We start from the raw sequence: 27444 nt of genomic DNA, 5'->3' as shown, positions 1-27444 counted from the left end.
TACAAAAATAAAATAAATTTTATTTCACATGATTTTAGCTTTAGTCTGAATACCAACCCATGTACAAAGGTCAACTCTAAAAAGTGGCTTCTCTATCCTAGTTGAATCCTGTATCATATTATAATGTAAAAGCAAAAGTCAACTCATCAACCCTGTTTGCGACTGGGTTCATGTGCTAGTGCCTTACGTGACAAAACAGCTTACAAAAATAAAACTTAAATGATTAGCGAAAAGAAAACTCAAAACAGGAGCCAATAATGTGTATTATTTGAACATTTAAGAAACCATCTAAATTTAGATTGGAACCTCTTGCACACCAACCCAAATCAAAAACAAGTTTATATTTCAACACAATGTACAACCAAAATACTGTTAAAAAATTAATGCAAATGATTCATATGCCCATGTATGAAAACCCACAATTATAATGTACACTTATTTGCAGGACTGTAACAGAGTTGCAAATAGCAACATGCTGCATTGTGCTAATGAGGGAGCGAGAGAGAGAGAGATACAAGCTCATGTTCACAATGCTGCAAAGTTGGAAAGCTCTGCCATTCTGATTGGAGCCTGGTCATCTTCCCAAGGGGAAAAGTGAACACACGAGGAATTAGAAAGAGGCGAGAACAAATTCCCCAAATATTTTCTATTCTGCAACTGTAGCAACCAGCTCAAATGAGTAGTGCAAGCTTCAGAAAAAATTGATGAAATACTTCTCGGTTGCAGATTATTTGCAGCTCAGTAAGAAAAATAAGTTAGCCACTGTTATTTAAAATAAAACACACTTCCAACTTTTGCATTATTGGCAAGACTCACCCACAACCAGTACTGTGCTTTGGAATTTCAGGTATTTGGTAACTACAATAAATTCCCAATATACATTATTAGCAATGGGAGAAGCTGTCCACCAGTATAAACTGAAATTGGAAGATTACCCCTAATAAAAAGCACTGCGAGTCCCCGAAAGGAAGCTTTACAATAACCAGATGATTAAATAAAATTTGCTTTGCATCAGTTTGATGTACACATTTCAGATTTGCAACCATGCATAAATGTGAACTGCAAAGTACATTTGTCAGTGCTAGTTAACATGGTGGCTTGGAGGCTCCCTCCTTAGCAAGACTATCTGCCGCTTCATTTCCTGTGAAACCAGCATGGCCAGGCACATGCATCTGCAAAGCAAGTAGAAACATGTATTACATCGAGACACTCAGCGTTGCAAACATTTAGTTACATAATTCAGAAGTCTTAGGAAATAACTTAGTTTGGGAATTGGGTTTTTTTTAATAAATGAAGAAAATTGGAAACAATAGCTGATTGAAAACTGGTGACAACCCTAATGTAAAAGCAAATCAAAAGGCTTGGGTTAGTAACAGTTTTGAGGTAATCGGTGTTTATCTTACAAGGTCAGAGTTAGAAGTATGAAAACACCGAACAATGGATGTCACATCTCTGGACCTCTTGGAAAGCCTGGAGGTCTACACTTAAATAATTGAAATCTTTCACTGAGATATGTTGTTCCTAGATGAAAGGGCAGCAAACCCAGTTTGTAAACATAGGGGTTGCTTGATGGACCCAGCAATCCTGGAGACTGCGCAATCATATCCATTAGAGATATAAATTATTCATGTGGGTCACAGAATCAAATAGTTGTGTTGAGGGCAAAACATAATTAATTTGCATTTCTGTTTTGGGAGCATCCAAAGGCAAGCCACGTTGCCATAGAGATAGGAACTGTCCTAACTCCCATCCCAGCCTTTGTTTTCATTTAGCTGGGTGCCTCTTCCAGAAAGTAGGCAGTTTGTAGTTAGTTTGGAAGTTGTCAACTTGGAACACAGACAGAGAGAAAGCAACTTCCAGAAGCTCTGAGACCAGCAGCTGTACTGGTGAGGGCACTGGTTCTTCAGAGGCATGCAGTCAAAGCCAAGTTTGTGGCACCATTCAGCTGTACAGGAGGGGAGGAAGAAAAAACAAAGGAAGCGCAATAGTGATAGGAGATTCATTGGTATGGGGAACAGACAGGCGTTTCTGTGGCCATAGACATGACTTCAGGATGGTATGCTGCCTCCCTGGTGCCAGGGTCAAGGATGTCACAGAGTGGCTGCAGGACATTCTTCTGGGGAGGGTGAACAGCCAGGGGTTGTGGTCCAAATTGGTACCAATGACTTAGGTAGGAAGAGGGATGTGGTCCTGCAATCAGAATTTAGGGAGCTAGGTAGAAAATTAGCAAGAGGACTTCTAAAGTAGTAATCTCCAGATTACTCCAGTGCCACATGCCAGGTGAGAACAGAAATAGGAGGATAAGGCAGATAAATGTGGCTGGAAAGATGATGCAAGAGGGAAGGCTTTAGATTCCTGGGACAGGCTCTGGGGATGATGGCACCTGTACAAGCAAGATGGGTTGCACCTGAACAGAGTTCCTTGCAGGGCGTTTTGCTAGTGCTGTTGGGGGATTTAAACTAAATCGGCAGGGGTTTAGGAACCAGGAGAAAATAGGAGGGGGGAGTACCAGGGTGCACAAAATACTGGGAGAGACAGATAACACTAGAATAGAGAATAGTAGGTTAATAGGTGGAGTCGGGGTGAGGGAGAAAGTAACAAAATCTAAATCAGGGTTACTCTGCATGTATGTGAATGCATGGAGTATAATAAATAAGATTGGGGAATTACAGGCACAGATGGCCACATGGGAATATGATGTTATGGCGATAACAGAGACCTGGCAGTTAAATATTCCTGAGTTCAGAAAAGATAGGAAAGGAAGGAAAGAAGGGGGAGGGGTGGCAGTATCGGTTAAGGAGAACATTGTAGTGCTAGAGAAAGAGGATGTCCCAGAGGTTTCAAGGACAGAATCAATTTGGCTAGGGCTAAGAAACAAAAAGGATGCAAATAAAATTGCTCAGCGTAGTCTACAGATCGCCAATTAGGGAAATGGATGTAGAAAAACAAATCTGCAGGGAAGTTGCAGAGAGATGCAAGCATTATAGAGTAGTTATAATGGGGGACTTTAATTACCCGAATGTAGATTGGGACGGTGGTAGTGTAAAGGGCGGAGAGGGGCAAAAGTTCCTATATTGTGTTCAGGTAAATTTTGTACAGCAGTGTGTGTCCAATCTAACAAGAAAAGATGCACTGTTGGACCTGGTTCTTGGAAATGAGGTGGGCCAAGTAGATCAAGTGTCAGCAGGGGAGCATTTAGGAGACAGTGATCATTGTATTGTACATTTTAGGATGATGATAGAAAAGGACAATAGGCAATCCAGAGTAAGAATAACTAACTGGACGAGAGGCAACTTCGATGGGGCAAGAACGGAGTTGGGCCACATAGACTGGAACAAAAGATTGACGGAAAAAACTGCAGCTGAACAATGGGCTACCTTCAAAAAAGAATTGGTTCGGGCACAGTCAAGGTATATTCCATCAAAAGGGAAAGGTAAGGCAAACAAATCCAGAGCTCCCTGGATGAAAAAGGAGATTGAAATTAAGATAAAGTAATAAGTGTGCTTATGACAGGTGTCAGGTAGAAAACACAACTGAAAACCAAGAGGAATACAGAAGTTCAGAAGGGAGTTGAAAAAGCATATTAGAGAAACAAAGGGGGATTATGAGAAAAGACTGGCAGCCAACATAAAGGGGAATCCCAAAGTCTTCCTTCCATAGGCAAATAAACAGTAAAAGGGTGGTAAAAGGAGGAGTAGGGCCAATTAGGGACCTAAAAGGGAATTTACACATGGACGAAGGGGCCATGGCTGAGGTAGTAAATGAATACTTTGCATCAGTCTTTACCAAGGAGGTAGATGCTACCCAGGCCATGGTGACAGACGAGGAAACTGTCACTAGAAGGGTTCAAAATTGATAAGGAAGAAGTATTGAATAGACTGTTGGTACTTCAAGTTGACAAGGCACCGGAACCGGACAAAATGCATCCAAGGGTATAGAAGGAAGTGAGAGTAGGAGTTGCGGGGCACTGTCCATAATTTTTCAGTCTTCCCTAGACTCATGGGACGTGAGGGCTGGAGAATTGCAAACATTATGCCTTTGTTCAAAAAAGGTTGTAGGGGTAAGCCCAGCAATTACAGACCAGTCAGTAACTGTCAGTGGTGGGCAAGATTCTAGGAACAATTATTCGGGGTAGTCACATGGAAAAATATGGGTTGATAAGGAAGAGCCAGCAAAGATTTCTAAAGGGGAAATCATGTATAACTAACCTGGGAGTTTTTTTGAAGAGGCAACAGAAAAGGTTGATGAGGGTAATGCTATTGATGTGGTACACATGGACTTTCGAAAGGCATTTGATACAGTGCCACACAACAGACTTGAGAAAAGTTATTGCTCATGGAATAAAAGGGACAGTAGCAACATGGATACAAAATTGGCTGAAAAATAGAAAGCAGAGAGTAATGGTCAATGGATATTTTTCAGGCTGGACGAAGGTTTGTAATGGAATTCCCCAGGAGTCGGTATTGGGACCCTAGCTTTTCCCGATATCTATTTACAGTCTAGATCTTGGTGTGCACGGTACAATTTCAACTTCAAAGTTTACAGATAATAGGAAGATTGGGAGTGTTATAAACTGTGAGGACGACAGTGTAGAACTTCAAAAGGACGTAGACAAGTTGGTGGAGTGGGCAGAGATTGCAGCTGAAGTTCAATGCAGAGAAGTGTGAGGTGATGCATTTTGGTAGGAAGAACATAGACAAACAATATAAAATAAGGGGTGAAATTTTGAAGGGGTGCAGGAGCAGAAAGACCTGGTGTATAGGTGCATAGATCATTGAAGGTGGTAGGAAAGATGGAGAGCAGTTAAAGCATATAGTATCCTGGGCTTTATTAATAGGGGCAGAGAGTACAAGAGCAAGGAGGTTATGCTGAATTTATAGAAGATATTCATTAGACCTCAGCTACAGTATTGTGTACAGTTCTGGGCGCCACATTATAGGAAGGATGTGAACACATTGAAGAACATGCAGAAGAGATTTACAAGAATGGTTTCAGGGATGAGGAACTTCAGTTATGAAGATAGATTGGAGAGTTTGGGACTGTTCTCCTTGGAGAGAAGGTGGCTAAGGGGAGATTTGATAGAGATGTTCAAAATCATGAGTGGGCTGGACATATGGGGAAGCTGTTCTCATTCACAAAAGGATCAAGAATGAGAGGGCACATATTTAAAGTGATTTGCAAAAGTAGCAAATGTGACGTGAGAAAATAACTTTTTCATACGAGTGTTTTGGGTCTAGAATGCACTGCTTGGAAGTGTGATGGAGGCAGGTTCAATAGAGGAATTCAAGTGAACATTAGATGATTATTTGAATTGAAAATGTGCAGAGATAGGGGAAAAGACAGGGCAATGGCACTAGGTCATAATGCTCATTTGGAGAGCTGGTGCAGACATGATGGGCCTCCTGTGGCAATAAAATTCGCGGTTCTGTGACTTCTTCAAAACTGAGAGCTTACAGAAGCTGTGGGAGCACACTGGGAAAAGCAGTCTGGGTCTGTTCAAGGTCAGAATAAGGAGCCTAGTTCCTAATTTTGAATCACTAAGCAAGAATGCGAGAGAAACCCATGCTGAGCTGTCCACATTCCTTTCTTAAAGGAAAGTTGGCTGCTTTGTTAGAAGCTGATGGAAGGATCCCCATAAAATCTTGCATCTTGGAGAACAGTTGGAATGTTCAGGAGAATTAAAGTGAATTTGAGAGCTGTGGCATACCTGTAGGTTGGTCTCAGGAGAAGTGAATGAACCCTCAAGATTCTTGGGGGGTGGGGTTGGGGAAATAAATTATAAATCCAGTTCTACTTTTTTTAAGTCTGTAAAAACTATATGTTAAGGTATTTGTGCCGGCTTTGTTTAAGTTATGTACAGTAAACTTTATTTTTGTTTAAAAATGTGAAATCTCACATCATAGTTCTTTCAGTTAACCACTAGGTATTTGAATTTCTCTAAATGAAAATGGTGTCTAATGGGATAATATCATTTTTAAACATCAAACAGTTGTTTGTCCAGTCTGATATTTTGTATGCTATAATAATGTGACATTTATCACATGCGGCCCATGGATCAAGCACCTCACCGCTTTGTATGGCCAACTTGTTGCCTCACAAAGCTGCTTATTCACTCAGACTGGAAGGAATACAGGCAGATTGTCATTGTTGGGAAGGTTGGAAGACTTAACAGTAATTGAGAGGGAGAGGACTGAGGCTTGGGACACAAAACTTGACAAATCATCTTTCATTGCTCCAATTTCTCCAACTGGAGGGCTAGAACCTTACATGATCTGTTTTCACGGAAGGTGAAAAGGGGAGACAAAGAACAAAAAAATGAAAAAGGAAAAGCCGAGAAGCAGTGAGGAAAATTGAGAAAAGACAGCAAACAAGAAGGTCTTACAGAAAGGGAAGGCAGTGAACAAATGTGAGACACATATGAACAAGCAGGAAAAAGGCAGCTAAGAGATAGGGAGACAAAAGATCAGAGTATGATGACAAACAAAGAGACAGCTGCAAGGAAAGAGGGACAATTATTTTACTTTTGTTGCTGAGCAATATAGGTAAGCAACTAGCAGTTATGTGAACAAGTTTTGATAAATTGTGCATAATATTTGTAACTGAAATTTCCACTGGTGGCTCACTGCTTTCCACTGGTTGGTTTACAAGAGTTTTAGGCAGGCACAATTATTAAATTATTGTTGGAATACAATAGTACAGAAAATGGTCATAGCTCTAAGCTTCTGGAAAATAAGAGCAAATATCCAAAGATTCTGAGGGGCAAAACTTTAAACTCCTCTCATCCATTCCATTAACACTGGTTATCTGGATTAGAGAGCTCATCAAGGTCACATAGAAAGTGTAAAGAATTTAAGCAAGTAATTATTTTAGTATTTTTCCCTTGTAAGTTAACATAATATAAAAAATTGTAGATCATCGAGCAACTATGTATTGTTAGGTAGGCTATGGTCAGTTTGGGGATTTCTATTTACCCCTAACCCCACAACAGAGAATAATAGGAACACAGGATCAATTCTGAATACTTTTTTCTTGGAATTTGGCCATGAAAAAAAAAATGCATACCCATTCAATATTTATACCAGAGGTCAATTTGTCAAGTCTTTCAAAGTCCTCTTTGTTGATTACTGATCCTCCAGAACTAAGCTTCCAGCCATTACTCTTCCAAGATTTTATCCACTTTGTGATACCTATTGGAAAAAAAGGATTTCTTGGCACCTTTCATAAGCTCAGGACGTTTGAAAATACTTTACAGTTAACAAAGTACTTTGAAGTGTAGTTACTGCTGTAATTGTGATGTAGGTAAAACAGTAGCCAATTTGGAAACTAATCATTTACACAAGTTCAGTCTAAAGTGCACAGCCTCACATTATGCTTTCCAACCATTTCAGCAAATCAAAAAAATGTAAGGAAACACAGTAAGCATCAGCACACTATTCAACAGCATGAGGGGAGAGCATGAGCCTGATCTACTGAAGTGCATTTCCTGGCAGAATTCACCAAATAGTAATCAGAAGCAGAAACTGACTTTATTTTGAAGTAGTTCTCATGGTGTGGGCACTTGCAGCAACTTATTGGTCACCCTAAGGTGGTGATGAGTCTCTTTCTTGTATGACTCCAGTCCATGTAGTGAAGGTACTCTGTTGTATGGCAGGTGGTAATTACCAGGCTGAGCAAATCCCAATGGGAAATTTGGCCAAGCTATCACAATGATTTTGCAATTTGTATTTATTACAAGAAGGTATGTGCACTGAAGTCAGAAGAGTCCACTACCACCTTTGGAGATTTTATATGTTAAATTAAAACATTTATCAACAAAAAAGAAAACTTAAACACACAAGATTACAGTTACACAGTTTTAAAAAATTTAGTCTCAAGTAGTTTCTACTTAACTAGACTCCGAAAATAAACACCCTTTTCCAGACAACTGTCCAAATAGATTCTTAAATCTATAAAACATTCAGTAATACTACAAGGTATTCACTGTTGCTATAAAGGAAGTATTTCATAGCTTCTTTCTCCCTCAACACGGGAAATCCCAAGCTTTTAACAGAACCTTACTTTCTGGAACAAGCCAACACTTCTCTGGGGTGGCGAGAGGCTGCTTCTTCACAAGTCTGTCTTCACACAATCCACCTTTCAAGATCTCACGTGGCCACTCACACCATACAGCTTTCAATCTTTCCTTAAATATGTTTTCTCCCTTTTAATCTAAGTCCATTGTTGTAACCTTGTTTTGGAAGTTACTTTTCCCAGAATATAAAAATCTTTCATATTGTCCTTATGGCCAACACTTTCGGGAACAATAAACTTAATCATTTTGCTTTATTTATCTACGATTTTTCCAGTTGTAAAATATCTGGTCATGTCCCTATGAAATTCAAACAACTAACAATTCACTAATGCAAATTCCCATTCATACTGTATCTACTGGGGCCTCATCTTAGCTCACCTACCTCCATTTCAAAATGCCTGTTCTTATGCCTAACCCCTTTGATGATTCAAACCTTGCAGTATCCCACAGTAATATTAGGAAAAAAATATTTCCTTTACAACTCCTAGCAATGCTGTTAAGTAGAAAGATCTAGAATTTTGACCCAGCAATGGTGAAGGAACAGAAATGCATGTCCAAGTCAGAATTGAGTGCCACTTAGAGATGGATGATGGTGTTACCATGTACCTACTATCCTTATTCTTCAAGGTGGTGGAAGTTGTTGGTTTAGAAGGTTCTACCAAGGATCACTTGGCAATTTACTGCAGTGCATCTTGTAGATAGTGCATACTGCAGCCACACTACTCCAGTGGTGACAGGGTTGAAGATTTCATCTTGTGGATGTGGTGCTGAGTAAGTGGACTGTCGAGCCAAGTTAAATTCATGCAATAACAAAAACTAAACGTAGTCTGTGATAAAATAGGGTGGTGCAGATCCAAAGCACCAATACCTTGCTAATTTTTTAAAATTGCAGCGTATTCCTCAGCATCTATATGTGCACAGAAGTATGCAGACCAGACAGATCTTGCATTTGAGCCATTGTCTGTGCTGAGTAGCTGCTTTAGATCAGGGCAACAGTAGGCGAACAACTAACCTCAGTCACCTGTATTAGTGAAAAGAAAATATGTCACATATTCCTACTGTCACCATCCAACTATTCACCTCATGTGCTTAGCACATGATGTTCCTCACCTGTGGAAAGCTGACACTCTACGTAGACTCACACATGAAGAATGGCTGAGGTAACGTAGAGGTGACCACAAGTCAGTGCTTTCAGATTTATAAATGCAAAAAAAAAATTGAAAGTTCATGGCTTGACTTTACGGTAACCCTATGTATCCCACATACATACTTGTAGCACATAATAAAGCTCTGTCCATCGCTTTATAGATTCCAACTACTTACCATTAATTGTAAACATGCTGTCTGTGAAAATAACCAGTTTTTCAACATTGAGTTCCTTGGCCTGCTCGATTGCACGACAAGCTGCCTAAACATGAAGAAAAAAAATAACCATAACAAACAATGCTCGACAGCATTGCAAGTCTTACAAATCCAGATTGCATGTCGTAGTTGTGACAGTAGTCCAATAATTGTTTAGACAACATAAATTCTTATTAAAATAACAAAACAGATGCAATCACTTAATAAAACTTGTGTGTATTTCTTCGTGCACAGATAAGACATGCCAAAATTTTAGATATATTTTCCCATATAAAATACTTACAATTATTTCTGCTCTTTGGTTGGTCTGTCTTCCTGGAAGTCTTTCACTAAGGTTTCTGAGAAAAAAGTTAAGAAAAATTAACAGTAGAAAACAGCACTGTATACAAAAATTCCCCAAGAGTGCCACATTCCTGACCTCTTACATTCACAGGCGGGCATGCACGGGTTGCAGGAAAATACCTAGCTATCACAGGACTTTGGAAAAGAGAAATGGATGACATGAGATTTTACAGATTATTAGTTAGCTTTGTATTCAGAAGACACAAGAACACTTACTAAATTTTGAGCACAGCAAACCTCTGGTATGTTTTAGGGAGGATAATGCTTTTTAGGTTGTTTTGTCCTGCTTTCCTCATCTATCTTACATTTGTAAGGCATCATCCATGCCACAAAAGCTCCCGGGAGGTTCTCAAAAGAACCCCACTCAATGTTGCATCTCAAAAAGATAGCTCTTGGCAGCCTTCCATCTCTTGAGACAATGATTTGCACCATGGTAGTCAAGTGTGTTAATCACCACCTGGTGTAATTTAGGAGACCCACTCTGGAATAATAATCTCTGCCACGTTTGCTGCAGAGGAAGATAGTGGGCTGAGAAGGTGCACGATTCACTGGCCTCTGGGCCCTCTTCTCAGCCAGCTAAGCTTTTCATTTTTGCTCACCTCTTCCAATGCCCTTCCAGTCAGCCTCCAGAGGTCAGAGCCATAAGCGACTGTCTCTCATTTGCCATCTTCATCTCTCACTTACAGGTGCTCTTGTAGCAAAGTTATGGGCACTCAGTAGGTTGTGACTGAGTGGCTAGTTCACTGTACAGGTCTTTGGGTATACAGCCATTATCCATCTGATAGCCACCCATTCAAGATGGCTGCATCAGTGCATACATTGTTGGCTTAGCAATGAGTGTATGCTGATGAAATTAATATGCTCCAGTACCTCTGCATTGGTGTCCTTGCTCCCCCAAGAGATGCCAAGGATATGTCTGAGACAATGAAGGTGGAAAGGTGTTCAGTCTTTACTCTTGCCTAGCACGGTACATTGTCCAGGTCTCACTACTGTAGGAGAGGGGGCTGTGGGCACAGGCTTGCAGTTTGGGGTTCTCAGTCAAGTTGCTGTTGTTCCACACACAATTGCTTAGCTTGGACATAACAGCTGCAGCTTTTGCAATGTGCATGTTGATTTCAGCATCAAGTGACATATTTCTGGTGATTATGGAGTCTAGATGTGTGAAGTTAACAACCACTTCCACTGTCACATTGTCAATGCTGATGGATAGCAGTCTGGCAACATCCTGGACCATGACATTTGTCTTCCTGATGCTGATTTCCAAACTCTTTACCAGTGGTAGAGAGGCTGTACATTTGCCGATTAAAGTAGTCCTCAGTATGGTATGCTAGTGTGGCATCATCAGCATAGAGCAATTCTCTGATAAGGACTTAGCACACCTCTGCCTTGAATCTCAGGCAGGCTAGGCTGAGTAGCTTTCCGTCAGTTCTGGTATGTAAGTAGATGGTCTCTGTAGATGAACTGAAAGCATATGACAGCAACAATGTTATCTTCAAATAATGGAAGCAACTGCAGAAACTGTATACTTGTATATTCCCAGCTTCTGATATAGCCTTTGTCTTCAGGCCTGCCTGTTTTGCACCACCAGGACCCTCATCTGAGCTCTGATGACTTTGTCCCTTTACATAGTATCGACTAGTTCCAGAGTAGCCAGAAGTTTTGGGTTCCAATCTCAGTTTGTCTTAGTTTCCTTAGAAACTGGAAGGGTCAATTCCTCTTCTCAGCTTCCTTTCTCAATTAGTGTCTGTCCCAAAATATGCAACTTTGAAACCACTGATTCCACTACACAGGGTTAGTACCTTATAGTGACTAAGACAAATTCTATTTTTATTACACGGCACTTCAGAAATTCCACATGTGCTTTAGGATTGAATTTCATGATTTGGCTGATTTCACTGAAAATCCTCAAGTCAGTGGTCTTTTTTCTCATTTAAAAAAAAACAGTTAAGGTAACAGATTACATTAGAGTTAGTTACATAAGGTTCATCAGCAGTGGGAAGTGGGGGTTGGTGGGTGTCATGAAGCTATTAGTGTATATATTATTGGAAAATATTTTTCTTTTAAAACAGAGGTTTTGTCTGTGGGTGTGTCTTAATTGGATTAAAACCAGCTAGTCTGGGTGCTCTGATGTGTACCAGTTTTGATATGTAAGAGAGATAGCATGCATTTGCATTTTTTGAATAGAGCATTCAAGAAGTAGGGTGAAAACTGACACCTATCTAGCAGCTACCAAGCAATATGTTTATATTACTAATAAAATTTGGTACTATGAAAGGGGTTTCATTGTTAAAAGGCAAAGTTCAAAGAAGCTGGTGAGACAAAGAGAATTTGAATGCAATCAGCGGTGGTAGGTATAACTTCAGCAGTTTTCGGATGTGTAAGGCAGAGGCAATGAGAGATCAAAAGACAGCTGTAAGCCTCCAACTGGCTCCACAGCAGCCAAAGTGATAAGAACCTCATTTTGAATTTGTAAGGTGCTTTGCCTGGTGTCTGGTTAAGTCTATGGGTTGCTGTTGCCTTAATGGAGTTCAGTTTGGAAATTTGTTGAAAGTTATCACAGTAGTAATTTGTAGCCACATTTGTGTAAATTAATAAAATGTTTCATTTAGTTTAATCTAAAACCTCAAGAACTGATGGTCCAATTCTTGAATTTAGAGTCGCATCTCAAACATAACACTTCAAATTATGGGTTATGGCAGTTGTTTAAAGTTTCCCTCTGGGATTTTTAAATAGCTCCGCTTTACCAACTGCATCGGTCATAACAGTGGGGTTTAACAACAGTTACAAAGGTTGCCTCTGCAGTATGGGGTGGGGGGGCGGCGGCGGTAAACTCATTCTCGCATCAATGTAGGGTTAGAATATGGAACTTAATTTACTGAATGATTCCTGGGCTCTAGCAGTGGCAGGGGATGGGGGACGGTGCTGTGGGGAGAGAACGAGGACCCCTAGTTTTGGTAGTTCTCCTTTCTCCCTTCAGGAGAAGGGAAGGAGAGCAGTCATTGGCTGGATAAACACGGAGGAAAGTGCATATCAGGTTTTAACATCACTGTTGTAGGAATCCCCAAGGTGTATCAGCATCGGGGCAGAGTCTAACAATTAAAAAGTCGGCCATCATAGCTAAACCATATAATAAATATTATCCTAGCAGATCAAACACTCTTAAAACTGGCTGATTATGGCAGAGAACATATAGAATGGAAAAAATAAGCACAGTAACAAAACAGTAACAAGCATAGTTAAAAAAAAAGCTCATTTACAAATTATTACAATGTCAATTGATGATGGTTTCTGAAGTCCGTTTGATACTTTTTTCAAATGGAAAGTAAATTCTATTACTTACAGGGAATGACCAGGTCCCCAGTACACGCCGATTCCAGCCTGAGCTCGTTTCCGCCCGTTACCTGAACAGCAGCCATCTGTATAAACTGCAACAGCATCTCCTGATCAAAAGAAGCAGAAACACTTGGATTTTGTTCATCACAATGACACCCAAGGAACAGTTATAAAAAGGAGTAAGCCCTTGAACAAATGTTTACAGCCAAAGCACAGCTGAACTCTGAAAACAGTTTATATTTCAACCCAAGGGAGTCACAATTATTCAGCTGCACCCTTGGTATGTTTCCTGCTTTGTTATGAATGTGAGATTTTATAAGACAGATATACGTTAAACTGTCTCCTTTAATTCAAGGTAAAATTGAGTACTTTGGAGAGGGGGATGTGATCTCATACTAAATCTGCCCAGAGACAAATCCATGTGACATTGTTATGGAGGCAAACTCCAATTGAATCCCATTGAAAGTAAGGTTTAAATTTTAACACCTGGACGCAAAGGAGGAAGCAGCTGATCCTGCTGCGTACAGAGTTAGTCAGTCAGAGAGATCTGGAGAAGACCTGAAAATAGGCGCTGCTATTCCAGAGGAAAAGGCCTTGCTATTTGGCAGTCTATTTGGTTATGCTCAGAATATCGAGTGATGGGACTTTCTTTTAAAAAAGGACTGCAGCGGTTCAAGAAGGCAGCTCACCACCAGCTTCTCAAGGGCAATTAGGGATGGGTAATAAATACTGGCCTAACCAGGGATACCCACATCCCATGAATAAATAAAAAAAGGAAGCATCACCCTGATGGGCAAGGAGAAGAAATTCATCCCTGGTAGGAATGTGGTGTAATGTATAAATGTGGCGTGGGGTTTTGAATTGTATTTAGTTAATGGAGAGTACCTTTTCTATTGCCTAGCATATTAGTTGCCTACTATGTTTAGGCACGGTTGAGATTTGTTACAGTAAAAGTCTTAAAACGTGAAATCTTGTCACGTGTTCCTTTGGGTCAGTCACTGAGAAATTAATCTCAAAGTTATGGTCTCAACAGGTATTGTAACAACTTGTTCTTGAAAGGAAGATCAACATACAACGAATTCATACAACTTGAAATTGGACTGTTGACACAGAAAACTTCTCAAAGCATATTTAAAAATGCTGAGACAAAGAAAGAAGTACTTGGAGGGATGCCCAAAAGCTTAACTGAAATGGTGGATTGTAATAAGTGTCTTAAAGGAGGTGAAAGGGCTTTGAGCAGGAATTCCACATCATGAGGCCCAGTTGGTTGAAAGCACAGCCACCAATGGTACTAAAGAGCTGTAGAGTTGAGGTGTTTAGAGAAAAAGAGCTGAGGCAATGAAGAGCTTTAAACACATTTTAATTTTGAGGTATTGGGTGACTAGAAGTCAATGTAGGCGAGTAAGGACAAGGTTGGTGGGCGAGTGAGATTACACTCAATGGTGTGTTTAATGCAGATTATAATTTGAGTGCTTAATACACTCTATAATTTAACTTCCACACAGGTGTTGAACACCAGATGGTTGAGGGTTGAACTAGCCTCACAATAGAGAACATTTATATTAAATTTAGCTATAAATATTTCATGTAGTTGAAAGTGGCCATAGCAGTTGTTGCAATTAACATGCTCGTCCAATTACTGCAAATAAATCCTCAAGTTGTATCAATAAGCCACAAGTTAACACCTGTGCACCAATGCAAAATGCATTTGTAAGAAGAAAACAAAATACTTAACTCTTTGTATGTTACCTAGGAATGCAAAATTCTTCAAAGTTAAGAATCACTCAAGATGACAATAAAGCTACAGATAAGTCAAAGTTACAAGGTTATTTCTATTCTTTTCCTCCCTTCGCCATTTACTACTTTATTTTATAATATTCTTCAATGGGCATCCGCTTAACATCTTTCCATCGGCTCACAACCCACCAACCATTTTCGATGCCAGCTTCCTTCTGCTTCACAGACAATTCATCTGACTGAATATTCTTTTCCCAGGCAATGAAGGGGAAATTACTGAGGGTTAAAATAATTCAACCGGTAAAGCAAAAGGTTCAGTGTTTGTCACATTTTTCAGCTAACACTTGAAAGCAAGGAGCACTGGTGAAAATAATTCATTGGCAACCTAAGCAGGAAATATTGAAACAAGCTCTAATTACTGGAATCCAAGGAGGGGGGAGGAGGAAAAAGATCAGTGCATTAACAAAGTAGTACGTAATTTCCATGTCCATATGGTTAAATAGAAATTGAAAATTAATTTGTGCCCTGTGTTTTATCTTAGCATATTTTAGCTGAAAACCAACTAAAAATACGGCTCCCATATAATCTAATGCAATAAACCAGAACATTAAATTAATCCAAACTTAAAATATTGAATCTTATTTAAGTCCTTTTATGTTGCATATTAGGAACAATAAGGCAATACTTTCACCTACCCATGTAAGTAAACTTCTGTTCTGAATCACTGAATGATTTTGCACTTTTGAAATGTTTTACGCATGGCTTGTCATCAGCATCAGGTGACAGTGAATGCTTTTCCCCACTACTGTTCTCTGGTTTCAACTCCTTATCAGCAGACTTGCTTTGGTCACTACATTCTAAAGAAAAGTTTTAAATGATTAGTTCTATTGCAATTTAATTAAAATATGCAGATTTACAGACTGATTCTCCAGCAATATGATGTGCTTGAAAAATGGAAACAAGTTTCAAGAAAGTAACAATAGATGGCAAAAAAATACTATTTGCAAGTTTCAGAAATCAATCACATCTGATGAAAGTACTCTGATAGTTGTCATTTTCGAGGAAGCTGACAAGAGTCAGCAGGGTCCAGCACATTTGGCTATTCCTTAACTTCTACTTTATCATCACTAAATAGGCACATTGAACTGGATCATCAAATCATTTTGTGGACCAAATCAGAGTGGTCCCAAGGTCAAGTTAGCAGAATTCAACTATAGGAGTGGAAGTAAGATTTACCTCACTGACTCTGCATTGGGAGGCAGGAGAAGGAAAAAAAAAATCAGTAGGGTTTGTATTTCTGGCTGCTATTTGCTACTGTCCTCTGTGCATGTATAGACATTGAACTTGGCTTTGATGTCCCCATGACTAAACAGGTTGTTATTGTCCATTGTCAAAGTTCAATTCTTCTTTCATTCGTTCATGGGATGTGGACATCGCTGCTGAGGCCAGAATTTATTACCCATCCTTAAGTTTCTTTGAGAGACGGTGGTGAGCCACCTTTTTGAACTGTTGCAGTCCCTGTGAATAGTAGTCAGTTGTGTAAAGCATTGAAGGTCACCAATGGAAATGTACCTTAGAGTCGAGGGAGGGAGGAAGGAAGAAAGGAGAATAATTGATTTTAAAAATCTGTAGTTTTAATCTAAAATAAAAACTAGACCATGTTATTCATTCTTCATGAGTTTCAAGCACATACTAACTGGGTTAATTCCATGCCCAAACAAAATAATTCTACTATTATTGAAGTTCATAGAATTGTAATGAAAATAATTGATTAAAATTTGCATATTTTGATGGGGTCAGTATTGAAGTTCGGACAGGTGCTCACACTGTATCTACTGAGTCTTCCTCCCTTTCTCTATGGTTATTAAAGATCTCCTCAAGTTGTCTTTCAATTCAACTATTAGATCTCTATACACCAACCACACTGCCCAAGCTATTACAAATGATCCATCAATTTAATCAGCTGAGGTTTGTAACAAACATCTCTGAAAACCAGTGTTTTACTTACTGCATGCGACAGAAAACAGCATTGGATATAAGCTCCAAGACCTACTTTCCAAGTCATTTATAGATGCTCATGCATTTCAGACAGTGATGCAACTGGAAAATTTCAATATTAAATAAATGTCACTATTTACTTAAATCACTGCAAATATCTCAGCTAATTGATTTTGTGCTGGTAGCTTGGATGTGTGAAATAGTTTTAAGTTCTTTTGCAATTTAGCCTACAATTTTCCAAAGCTCCCTCAGTTCAGAAAGTGTTCCATGAGATTGGAAATTGTATGTCACTCATCTATTTAATAAACATCAAGAGGGGAAATCAGGGAACTATAGATCCATTAGCACGACATCTGTGGTCAGGAAATTATGACTGCCTATAACTAAGGATAGAGTGACTGAACTCCTCAAAACCTTCAGCTCATCAAAGAGAATCAACAGGTTTTGTGGTGCGACTTGACTAACCTGATATTTTTTGTTTCTGAAGAGGTGGCTACAGTAGTGAATGACTGAATGTTACTTACATGGATTTCCAAAAAGCATTTGATAAAATCCCTCATAAGAGACTGTTAGCTAAAGTTGAAACTCGGAGTCGAGGGGAAATTATTGACCTGGTTCGGAAGTTAGCTGAGTAATAGAAGATAGAGAGGAGGATAATGGGGAGTTACAGATTGGCAGGATGTGACTAGTGGTATTCCACAGGGATCTGTAATGGGGCTTCAAGTATTCCCTATAATTTTTAACAACTTAGATAATAGAATAGAGAGCCACATATCCAAAGCTGCTGATGCCACAAAGAGAGGGAGTGCAGGTTGAAGCATAAAATTACAAAGGCATATTGATAGATTGAAATCCATTTGCCACAGTTTTGCCAATGTTGACAAATGTGAGGTCATTCATTTTAGACATAAAAAGGAAAGATCAGGATACTTTCCAAATGGTCAAAAACTGGAAAACAGTGGCGGTCCAGAGACTATGGGGTCCATGTACATAAGTCATTAAAATGTCCTGGACAGGTACAGAAAATATTTAAAGGCTAACGGGCTTTATATCTAAAAAGTGGTAAATGTAATGGGGTTACGAATTATGCTACAGCTATGCAAAGCTTTGGTTAGCTCATAACTGAAGTACTGTGTTCATTTTTGGGTGCCACATCTTAGGAAGGACATATTGGCCTTGGAAGGATGGCAGCATTGAGTGGTCAGCATGATATTTGCACTCCAAGGGTTAATTTACAAGGAAAAATTATACAAATTAGGGTTATATTCCCTGGAATTTAGAAGGTTAAGGAGTGATTTAATTGAAATTTTAAAATAATATGGGAACAGATAGGATAAGATAGAAATTATTTGTGCTGGTTGGAGAGTCTAGGACTAGAGGACATAGCCTAAAAATAATAAATTCATTCTAGAGTGAAGTCAGGAAACACCTCTTCACATAATGGGTGACAGAAGTCTGAAACTCTCTTTTGCAAATGGCATTTGATGCTAGGTCAATCGTTAATTTTAAATCTGAGCTTGATAAACTTTGGTTAACCAAAATTGTAAGGGATTATGGGTAGAGGAATGTACATGAAGTTAGACCCCAGATCAACCATGATATCACTGAATGGCAGAATAGGCTCAAGGAGCTAAATGGCCTACGGTATATTTTATTACAACCTACCAAAAAAATACCCAACTACGTATTTTGGTGAAACATGACTATTTGAAGGAAGGATCAGAGACCATTTCGGTGTTGTCCACTGGGAAGAATTTCTTTTCTATTCTCTCCCAAATGCACCATTTTGGTTGGGGTAGGATTCCAAAAGTAACACTCATTCCAGTGCACCCCAGCAATATAGGGTTGGAAACTTTTCTTGCCAATGGTAATTTGTTATGCCAAATAACATTTTTTTCTTTAATCCGTTTTTGCATTTATATACACAAATGCTAATAGGCCAATTTCTAGCTTGCTACTGCAGAGAAGGCAGCTAAAGGGAATTTAATAAGTTTTGGGCTGCTCGCTACAGGATTTCCAATATGTGCATTTGTCATGACACACTGAACTTTGCAATATGCTTATGTTTTAAAGTGTCCCTTTAAATCCAAAGTGAGAGAATTCTGGAAAGGGTGTAATTGAAATTTATAACAAACATCTAAGTTTGGAAAAATGCCCATGTGATCTCAGGTTGTCATGAGGATGAGAACTGAAAAAGAGTTCAACAGACAAGTAATTGGTGATGAAGTTACAGCCTGTCAGTACAGAGAAAAGACAGCTCATAGAACAGAATCTGAGGAGCAGGGCAAAATGCTTGTGTAAAGGCCAAGCAGAATACTTTTGAGGGTTCAGCTTCTGTTCAAATGAAAGGGAAGAGATGGAGCTCGAGGATTCAGGGAAAGGAGAACAGATAAGTTGGAAACAGGGTTGGAAACCAGGTTAGAATAGGGTTTTGAATGAAAAGTTCCACGGCTACTGTCTTAGCTTTAGAAGAGTTGATTAGACCATCTGACAGAGTTTATTAAAGGGATCGGATAAAGGATTCTCTGGGAACCAGTGCCATCAGGACTGTCATGACCTTAGGAAAAAGAGTTAAGTGAAGCTTGCCTTACAGGACAATTTAGTTGGAGCGCAGCAGGCACTGGAAGATCCAACTCCATGTGGCAAGGAGCGACTCAGCTCAGCTGGAGAGCTGGGAGGAGCTTTGAAATTGCTCTTTAATATTACATGCATGCCCGAGGTGTGGCTTGACATGAAATTTGCTTTTTTTTTTAAGATGTACTATTTGCCTGTTAATTAATATTTGAATTACGTTGCTTTTAGTTTATTAGTTACAGAAAAAGTTTTAAAAAGAGAAATATCCTTCAGTTTGTTCCGTTGGATCGTTTTGGAAATCCAAGTCTTAAAAAGTTGTCAGTCTCCATGGGGAGCATAATATTAAGAAAGTGGCACCATTGAGGTTTAAAAAAATTTAGAACACCAATCCCTAGTGTCCTTATATAAACTAGGAGGCAAAATTCCTTTAACAGGTAGTTTCAAACAGAATTCCAATTGCAGTGAAATTATACATTTATCTGAAAGTTTCCTGCTGAAATCTTACCATGCTTGATGCAGAATATAAGCAGAATGTGTTTTTTAAAAAAATCTGCTATGAAGTTAAGTGGTGTGGCACATAGAAAATTGGGTTTACTGTCACTGCAAAACAGAATCATGTCTACGACATTCAGAATCTTTAGCAGAATGCCAAAATATTTCTTACAAAAACAAATCACATCAGCTAACTGACTGTCCTCGAATTTAAAGCAATGTTAAAAATCATGTATTGCTCCCCACTTCCTCAGTTGCATCCTCCACCTTGTTACCGCACGTTGCTTAGTTAAATAGAGATCACAGAACAGTGAAAAGTTAAGTATCTCATTATTCATCCCAGTTCCTCACTACATTACAACTTTTCCCCCTTCAAAGCCTCTCCTCTTCTACATACTTTAGTTATTTTAAATTTAAGTCTCCATGCTTTATCCAAAGAAAGATTGATGTAGGTTTCCAACCTTTTTCAGCAATATTTAATATTACTTATGCTGAAGGTTCGCCCGCCATACTTTTTGTTTTATGTTCAAATATATAAATATTCTTTACCTGTTGAGGCAGCTTGTGAATTTGAAGGCACAGTACCTACAAAAGACCATGCATCTTCTTCAGTAGCAAACTTCTTGAAACTGGCACAAGGAAATTTGTCAACTTGTTCTTTACATTCATCCCTAAGAGGGAAAAAGTGCACCATGAGAGAAACAATGTCCCAATTCTTTACTGTTGTTTTATAAAATTAATTGATGGTTAAAAATCTGGCATAAAACTAAGGCAACAATAAAAACACACTGGGCTGGATAATGCAGTGGATTAGAAAGCAATCCACTCACCTCTGGGATTTTGAATATCAACCCACATCAAAGTTACGATGGACCTTCTTCCTTATAGCTCAGATTTTACACTACAATCCACAAACTACACCCATATACAATATGCTGAAATATAATGTATATAAATATAAATTTATATAAAATAAATGTCCTAATAGACTGAAAAATGTATTCACTTCTGCACACACTGTCAACCTTTTTCCTGCCTTTGCTAATTTTATGGCCACCTGTATAATGGAAATTGCCTATGTAAACTTTATATGCAGTAATTACACAATCCTGAGAGGGTAGGTGCTACACTGCAGCCAGTGACAGGAGGATGTAATTGCAGCATGGCAAGTGGAAATTGTTATAAGTATGAGATTTGAAAGAGTGTTTTGGGACTCTCTTTAATTTGGGGTAAAATGAAGGGTCATGTGACCTGTTCTGCAGTGTGCCTGACAACAGGCCTGGGTGATGTGGCTGTTAAGAGATTTCGCTGGAAAGAACATGTAAGGTTTTCACACTGGGAGACAATGGCAGCAATATCCATGTTTACAGTGGTTAGACTACTAGTCTCCAAAGTCCCAGGAAGTTGAGTGTGTCAGATTGTAAGCAGTTATACTTTAAACTGTCCATTTACTTCCAAGATAGAATAAAGTTGAGGTCTAGACAACAGCCAATTAGCATTACTACTTGGATACAAAGCCCATATGATTTATGTTTTGAGGCAGGGGGGTGGGAATAAGAACCTTAGGAAAGCCTGCAACTCTATCTTTCAATTGTTTTCTAAAATATTACTGAAACCATCAAACAAGCCAGTCTGACAGGATCCGGGCGAGAGAAAGAGAGAAAAAACAGCTAGAGACACAAAGTCTTTATGATTCACCACACAGGAATGCAGGTGAGTGTGTGTGATTGGATTGAAAAGACAAGTTTGCTACAAGGTTAGAAAATTCACCTAATTTGAACTCGAGGAAGAAACGCCAACGAAAACCCTCTGTGTAACAAATTCTGGGGTTAAAAAGTTACCAGGTTGGGAAAGGAAAAGGACGGAAGTAAACTCTCACAAGCAAGCATCATTTGGACTGGGTTTGGGAGAATTAAATCTCTACCCAACGGACAGTGTAAAGTATAAATTGTCAAGTGGTGATTTTGGTTGTGTTAAAAGTAAAAGGGGAAAGTTCTGCTTGGTAGCTTAAAGTATAAATTGCCTACACGAATTTTGATTATTTCATGTTGCTCCTAGTTTGCTTTTATGCTATTTTGATAAAACCCAATAAGTTTATTACAGTAAAAGCCTTAAAACATGAAATCTTGTGACATCCTTGAGCTTTTAACCAGGAGTTGGAATTTCTTTTTAAAAGTTATTGGTCTGAGGGGATCGTAACAAAATGTTAAACAAAGATTGAATTATATCTGCACACTTCGTCAAACTGTCTTCCATCTTCGAACCCAGGGGTGAGGAACCTTTACCTTATCAAGGGCCACTCAGCCAAAATCAGTCACACACACACAAAAACCAAATTATTTTTTTTTCAAAGAGAGAATACAGAAATGTTCAACTCATGCACTGCTTATTGCGATGGCTAAGCTTGTTTTTCCTTAATGAGCAGGGCAGCTTGTGTCTCAATCACGCACTCCTGAAATTCAGCTTAACATTTTGCTCGATTTCCTTTCTCATTCTTTCTCTCTCTCCCTTCTTTCCCACTTAGGCCATGTGTCTCTCTCTCTCTCTCTCCGTCCATCCATCTCCTTGCCACTCTCACCCCCAGGGCGACCCAAGGCTCTGGCCAACTGATCCGAGGCTGCATCTGGGCCTGCACCTCTTCCTCAGTCTGCAGCGGCATCAATGAGCTTGGGGGGGGAAAGAGAGATGAGATGAGCCACCCTCGCCCTAGGTTACTCACACCACCACCCGATTGGCAGCCGGCAGTTTCCTGTCCCTCCCCTGCGCTCCTGGGTCTCTGGCCTCACTCTCCCCACAGCCTGGGCCTCTGGTGACTGCGTCCAACACTCAGGCAACAGAACATGGCGGTTGCTAGCCCAGAGTGCAGCATACGGTGGTGGTGGTTGGGTGGGGCGGGGAGCTGGATTTTGAAATCTCCCTAATGGCTAGTTGAAAAATTGCAACGGACCAGGGGTTCCCCACCCTGTTCTAACCCATCCCATCTGAAGACCACACTTAAATAGCCACTGTCTGATGAATAGCCAGACAGTGGCTATTCGTCTCAAAGATCAACCGTCCTCTGAAGAGAGTATTAAACACCACCAAGATGGAAAATTCTAACCTCAATCGCCTCCGTGCCAAACTAAACTGACCACCATAGACATAAATGATCTAGTTTGCAGATGACTGCAGCGTTGTTGCCCACTCTGCACCAGACCTGTAAGCCACCCTTGATCTCTTCAATTCTGCACACAAGAAACTCAATCTGTCCTTGAATGTTGCTAAAACAAAACAATCAACCAACCCTAGACCTGGTCAGCTAAATATTTCACCTCTTAAATATGTTGAAGGGGACACTCTGGAATATGTAGAGCACTTTCCATACCTTAGCAGCCACCATTGACGAGGAGATCCAACAGCAGATCAGCTGTGCTGGCTCAGCCTTCCACAAACTACAGCAGCGAGTGTTTGACAAAAAAGAGCTCCACAAGTCAACAAAAGTTGAGTTGTTGTCACCACACTCCTGTACTGTAGTGAGACCCAGACACTATCAGCAACACCCAAGAGCTCTAGAGAAATTCCATCAGCAATGCCTCCACCACATCATCTGGATTCAATGCAAGGACTGAACGAACGTTAGTGTTCTTCTTGAAGCCACCTCCAAAAGCATTCAAGCAAAACTCCCACAAAATCAACTTTGACGGACTGGACACTGTGTCTGATGCCGAAAAGCATCTCGCTCCCCAACTTGTTTTTTACAATTGTCAAATGGCCAACATCCCAGGGAAGACAAAGAAAACGCTTCAAAGACATTCTGAAGCTCTCCTTGAAGCATGACAACATTGACATTAATGACTGGGAGGAGCTTGCTACTACCTATCATTTAAAATTGGGACAACTTGTCCATCAAGCTGCATCATGTTTTGAGTTACAATGTCTTAATGATGAGGCAGAATGGCAGCAAGGGAGGAGAGAAAAAGCAAATCCTGCACTTCAGATCCCACTACCTCATGGAACATCTTGGCCCATGTGGCCAAAGATCTCTGGATCAAGAATCAGTCTGTTCAGCCACATAAAGACCCATAACGGAAACTTGTAATCTTGAGAAGGCATCACCCTCAAATCGAGGGACAGCTGATGGTGATAGTAACCAAGTATATGTATTGCAAAAATATGTGGAACATTCCTTGTTCCAGTCCTGCTTAGGCCCCCTTCCACAACTCTTTCTCCGGTACATCGATGACTGTTTCGGTGCCGCTTCATGCTCTCGTCTGGACCTGGAAAAATTTATTAATTTTGCTTCCAATTTCCACCCCTCCATCATTTTCACATGGTCCATCACTGACACTCCCCTTCCCTTCCTTGACCTCTCTGTCTCAATTTCTGGTGATAGACTGTCCACCAACATTCATTAAAAGCCTACCGACTCCCACAGCTACCTTAACTACAGCTCCTCACACCCCGCTTCCTGTAAGGACTCCATCCCATTCTGTCAGTCCCTTCACCTCCGTCGCATCTGTTCAGATGATGCCACTTTCAAAAACAGTTCCTCTGACATGTCTTCCTTCTTCCTTAACCGAGGTTTTCCACCCACGGTGGTTGACAGGGCCCTCAACTGTGTCCGGCCCATCTCCCGCGCATCCGCCCTCACACCTTCCTCTCCCTCAGAGCCATGATAGGGTCCCCCTTGTCTTCACTTATCGCCCCGCCAGCCTCCGTATTCAAAGGATCATCCTCCGCCATTTCCGCCAACTCCAGCATGATGCTACCATCAAACACATCTTCCCTCACCCCTCCGGCGGCATTCCGCAGGGATCATTCCCTCCGGGTCACCCTGGTCCACTCCTCCATCACCCCCTACACCTCAACCCCCTCCCACAGCACCTTCCCATGCAACTGCAGAAGGTGCAACACCTGCCCCTTTACCTACCCCCTCCTCACCGTCCAAGGGCCCAAACACTCCTTTCAAGTGAAGCAGCATTTCACTTGCACTTCCCTCAATTTAGTCTACTGCATTCGCTGCTCCCAATACAGTTTCCTCTACGTTGGAGAGATCAAACGCAAACTGGGTGACCGCTTTGCAGAACACCTTTGGCCTGTCCACAAGCATGACCCAGACCTCCCTGTCGCTTGCCATTTCAACACACCACCCTGCTCTCTTGCCCACATGTCCGTCCTTGACCTGCAGCAACGTTCCAGTGAAGCTCAACGCAAACTGGAGGAACAGCACCTCATCTTCCGACTAGGCACTTTACAGCCTGCCGGACTTAACGTTGAGTTCAACAACTTCAGATCATGAACACTCTCCTCCATCCCCACCACCTTTCCGATCCCACTTTTTCCATTAATTTATCTTTTTTAATATTTTTATTTTCCCACCCATTTCCATTATTTTAAAATGTATTTCCATCCATTGTTTCATCTCCACCTTTTAGCCTATTTCGATCCCTTCCCCCCACCCACCCGGGCTGTCACTTGCTCATCCTGCTTTCTACCCTTAATATATCCGTTAGCACATTCCTTAGCTAATATCACCATCGTCAACACCCCTTTGTCCTTTTGTCTATGACATCTTTGGCAATCTCTTCTTTGCCTCCACCTATCACTGGCCCTCTATCCAGCTCGACCTGTCCCACCTCCCTTAACCAGCTTATATTTCACCTCATTTCTGTTTTTCCTTAGTTCTGATGAAGAGTCATACGGACTTGAAACGTTAACTGTATTCCTCTCTGCAGATACTGTCAGACCTGCTGAGTTTTTCCAGCTATTTTTATTTTTGTTTCAGATTTCCAGCATCTGCAGTATTTTGCTTTTATCTATATGTATTGCAAACTCATGTTAAAAACATTGACGAGCAACAATATTAAGCCTCTTTAAAAAAAAGTCTTCCCGTCTCCCAAAGAAACCAAATAATGCTGGTGACTCTTTCCTCAGATGCCCTCCATAACTTCATCCAAGAGGCCATTTTACATGCAGTAGTCATTAAACTGATGTACAGCAGGGACTCGAGCAGAGCCAATCGCTCTTCTCACCTGATATCACAAAAATTTCCAGCATAAATGGCTGTATGGCCATGACAGGGTTGGTTTGCATTGGTTTTGACTAATAATCCAGAGAATTCAAGTTCAAATCCTACTATGACAATTCGAGAACCTGAAATACAAAGCCTGTATGAATTGTAACCATGAAGCTGCCAGATTTTTGTTAAAATCCAACTGGGTTCACTAATGTCTTTAGTAAGTATTCAGGCTGCCACTATTACAGGGTTGACACACAATACTGTAGCCATACAAGTCAGTCATGTATCTAGCACAATTTGAACGGGCATTAAATGACAGCCAATGAAAACAAAGCAACCAGGAATCAATCTATAATCGAGGGGCAGAGGTCAACTCAGTGGAGACTCGTGGGACAGGGTACAGAGGAGATATATAAGGGCATTGCAGGAATGGAGAATTTTAGCTATGAAGACTGGATAAAGCGGAGGTTGTTTTCTTGGGAACAGAGGAAGCTGATAGGGGATTTAACTTATGAGGGGCCTACTAGATAGAGTGGATAGGAAAGACCTATTTCCCTTAGCAAAGAGATCAATAACCACAGGGCATAGATTTAAAGTAATTGGCAGAAGGATTAGAGGAGCGTTGAGTATTTTTTTCACCCAGCGGGTGGAGGAGGTCTGGAACTCACTGAAAGGGTGGTAGAGAGAAACCTTCATATTTAAAAAAAACACTTGGATATACACTGAAAGCGCTAGAAACCAGCGGTTCTCAAAGATTGGACCCTAGAACACTATTGGTCCATAAGAGGTGATATGGGGGGGGGGGGGGCGTCCTCCAGCTGATCCCTGGGCTGGGTCAAAACCCAAGTCACTGAAGCTGGCATTCAGCAAGAAAACTTCGCCAAACTTTTGGCTCCACGTACAGACCAAGTACCCTGAACTGGCCAAAGTAGCTCTGAAGCGGCCTACAACAACAACAACAACAACAAGCTGCAAAATCAGATGTTCAACACTTGTGGGGCTGAAAACAAAAACAGAGAGAAACTGGTTGAGCGTGGAACCCGAACCTGAGACTGAAGCCCTCCAGTTTCTCACTGGAGTCTCAGCGAAAGCAGCGCCATCCTCCCCACTAACTCTAATGAAGTCATTTTGCAGTGGCAAGTGAAAGCTGGTGGCATTGGGACCGGCAGGGGGGCGGGGGGGATCTTTTAACCGCCTTACGTGCAGCACCTTACGGGCGAAAAGGGTTTGAGAGCCATCGAGGGGCGAGGGACCCCGAGCTGCAAAGTGGGATCAGGCTGGAGGGGTTTTCAGGGCCGAATGGTCTCCTTCTGTGACCCCCGTAATCCCCGGCGGAAGGACAGCTCAGGACCAAGGGTCCAACAGGCAGGCAGACCTTCACTCACCAGTTTGCGTACACTCCGGGCTTCCTGCCAGCCCTCACCGCATAATAAAACCTTTTCTTCATGCCGAGAGTCATAATCAGCCCGCTCAACCTCCACATCCGCTAACGATCCAGGCCCCAACCGTTTGTTGAGACCGCGCCTCCTGATTGGCT

General features: G+C 40.7%; 1 protein-coding gene across 2 annotated transcripts; it reads right to left on the bottom strand.

Moving 5' to 3' along the window:
* On the bottom strand, positions 1-27444 carry rnaseh1 (ribonuclease H1). Of its 2 annotated transcripts, XM_078541676.1 has the most exons (8): positions 27293-27444; positions 20459-20580; positions 15541-15702; positions 13116-13215; positions 9717-9771; positions 9395-9479; positions 7063-7187; positions 1-1172 (listed from the first exon to the last, which is right to left on the bottom strand). In XM_078541676.1, the coding sequence occupies exons 1-8, from the start codon at positions 27388-27390 to the stop codon at positions 1086-1088; spliced, it is 834 nt and encodes a 277-aa protein (XP_078397802.1). In that variant the 5' UTR covers positions 27391-27444; the 3' UTR covers positions 1-1085. The 2 variants fall into 2 exon arrangements, with proteins under 2 accessions (XP_078397802.1, XP_078397803.1); XM_078541677.1 differs by lacking the exon at positions 15541-15702.

The sequence above is a fragment of the Cetorhinus maximus genome, chromosome 5 (assembly GCF_964194155.1).
Source record: "Cetorhinus maximus chromosome 5, sCetMax3.hap1.1, whole genome shotgun sequence".
NCBI lineage: Eukaryota > Metazoa > Chordata > Chondrichthyes > Lamniformes > Cetorhinidae > Cetorhinus > Cetorhinus maximus.
This window is presented reverse-complemented; position numbering and strand designations above follow the sequence as displayed.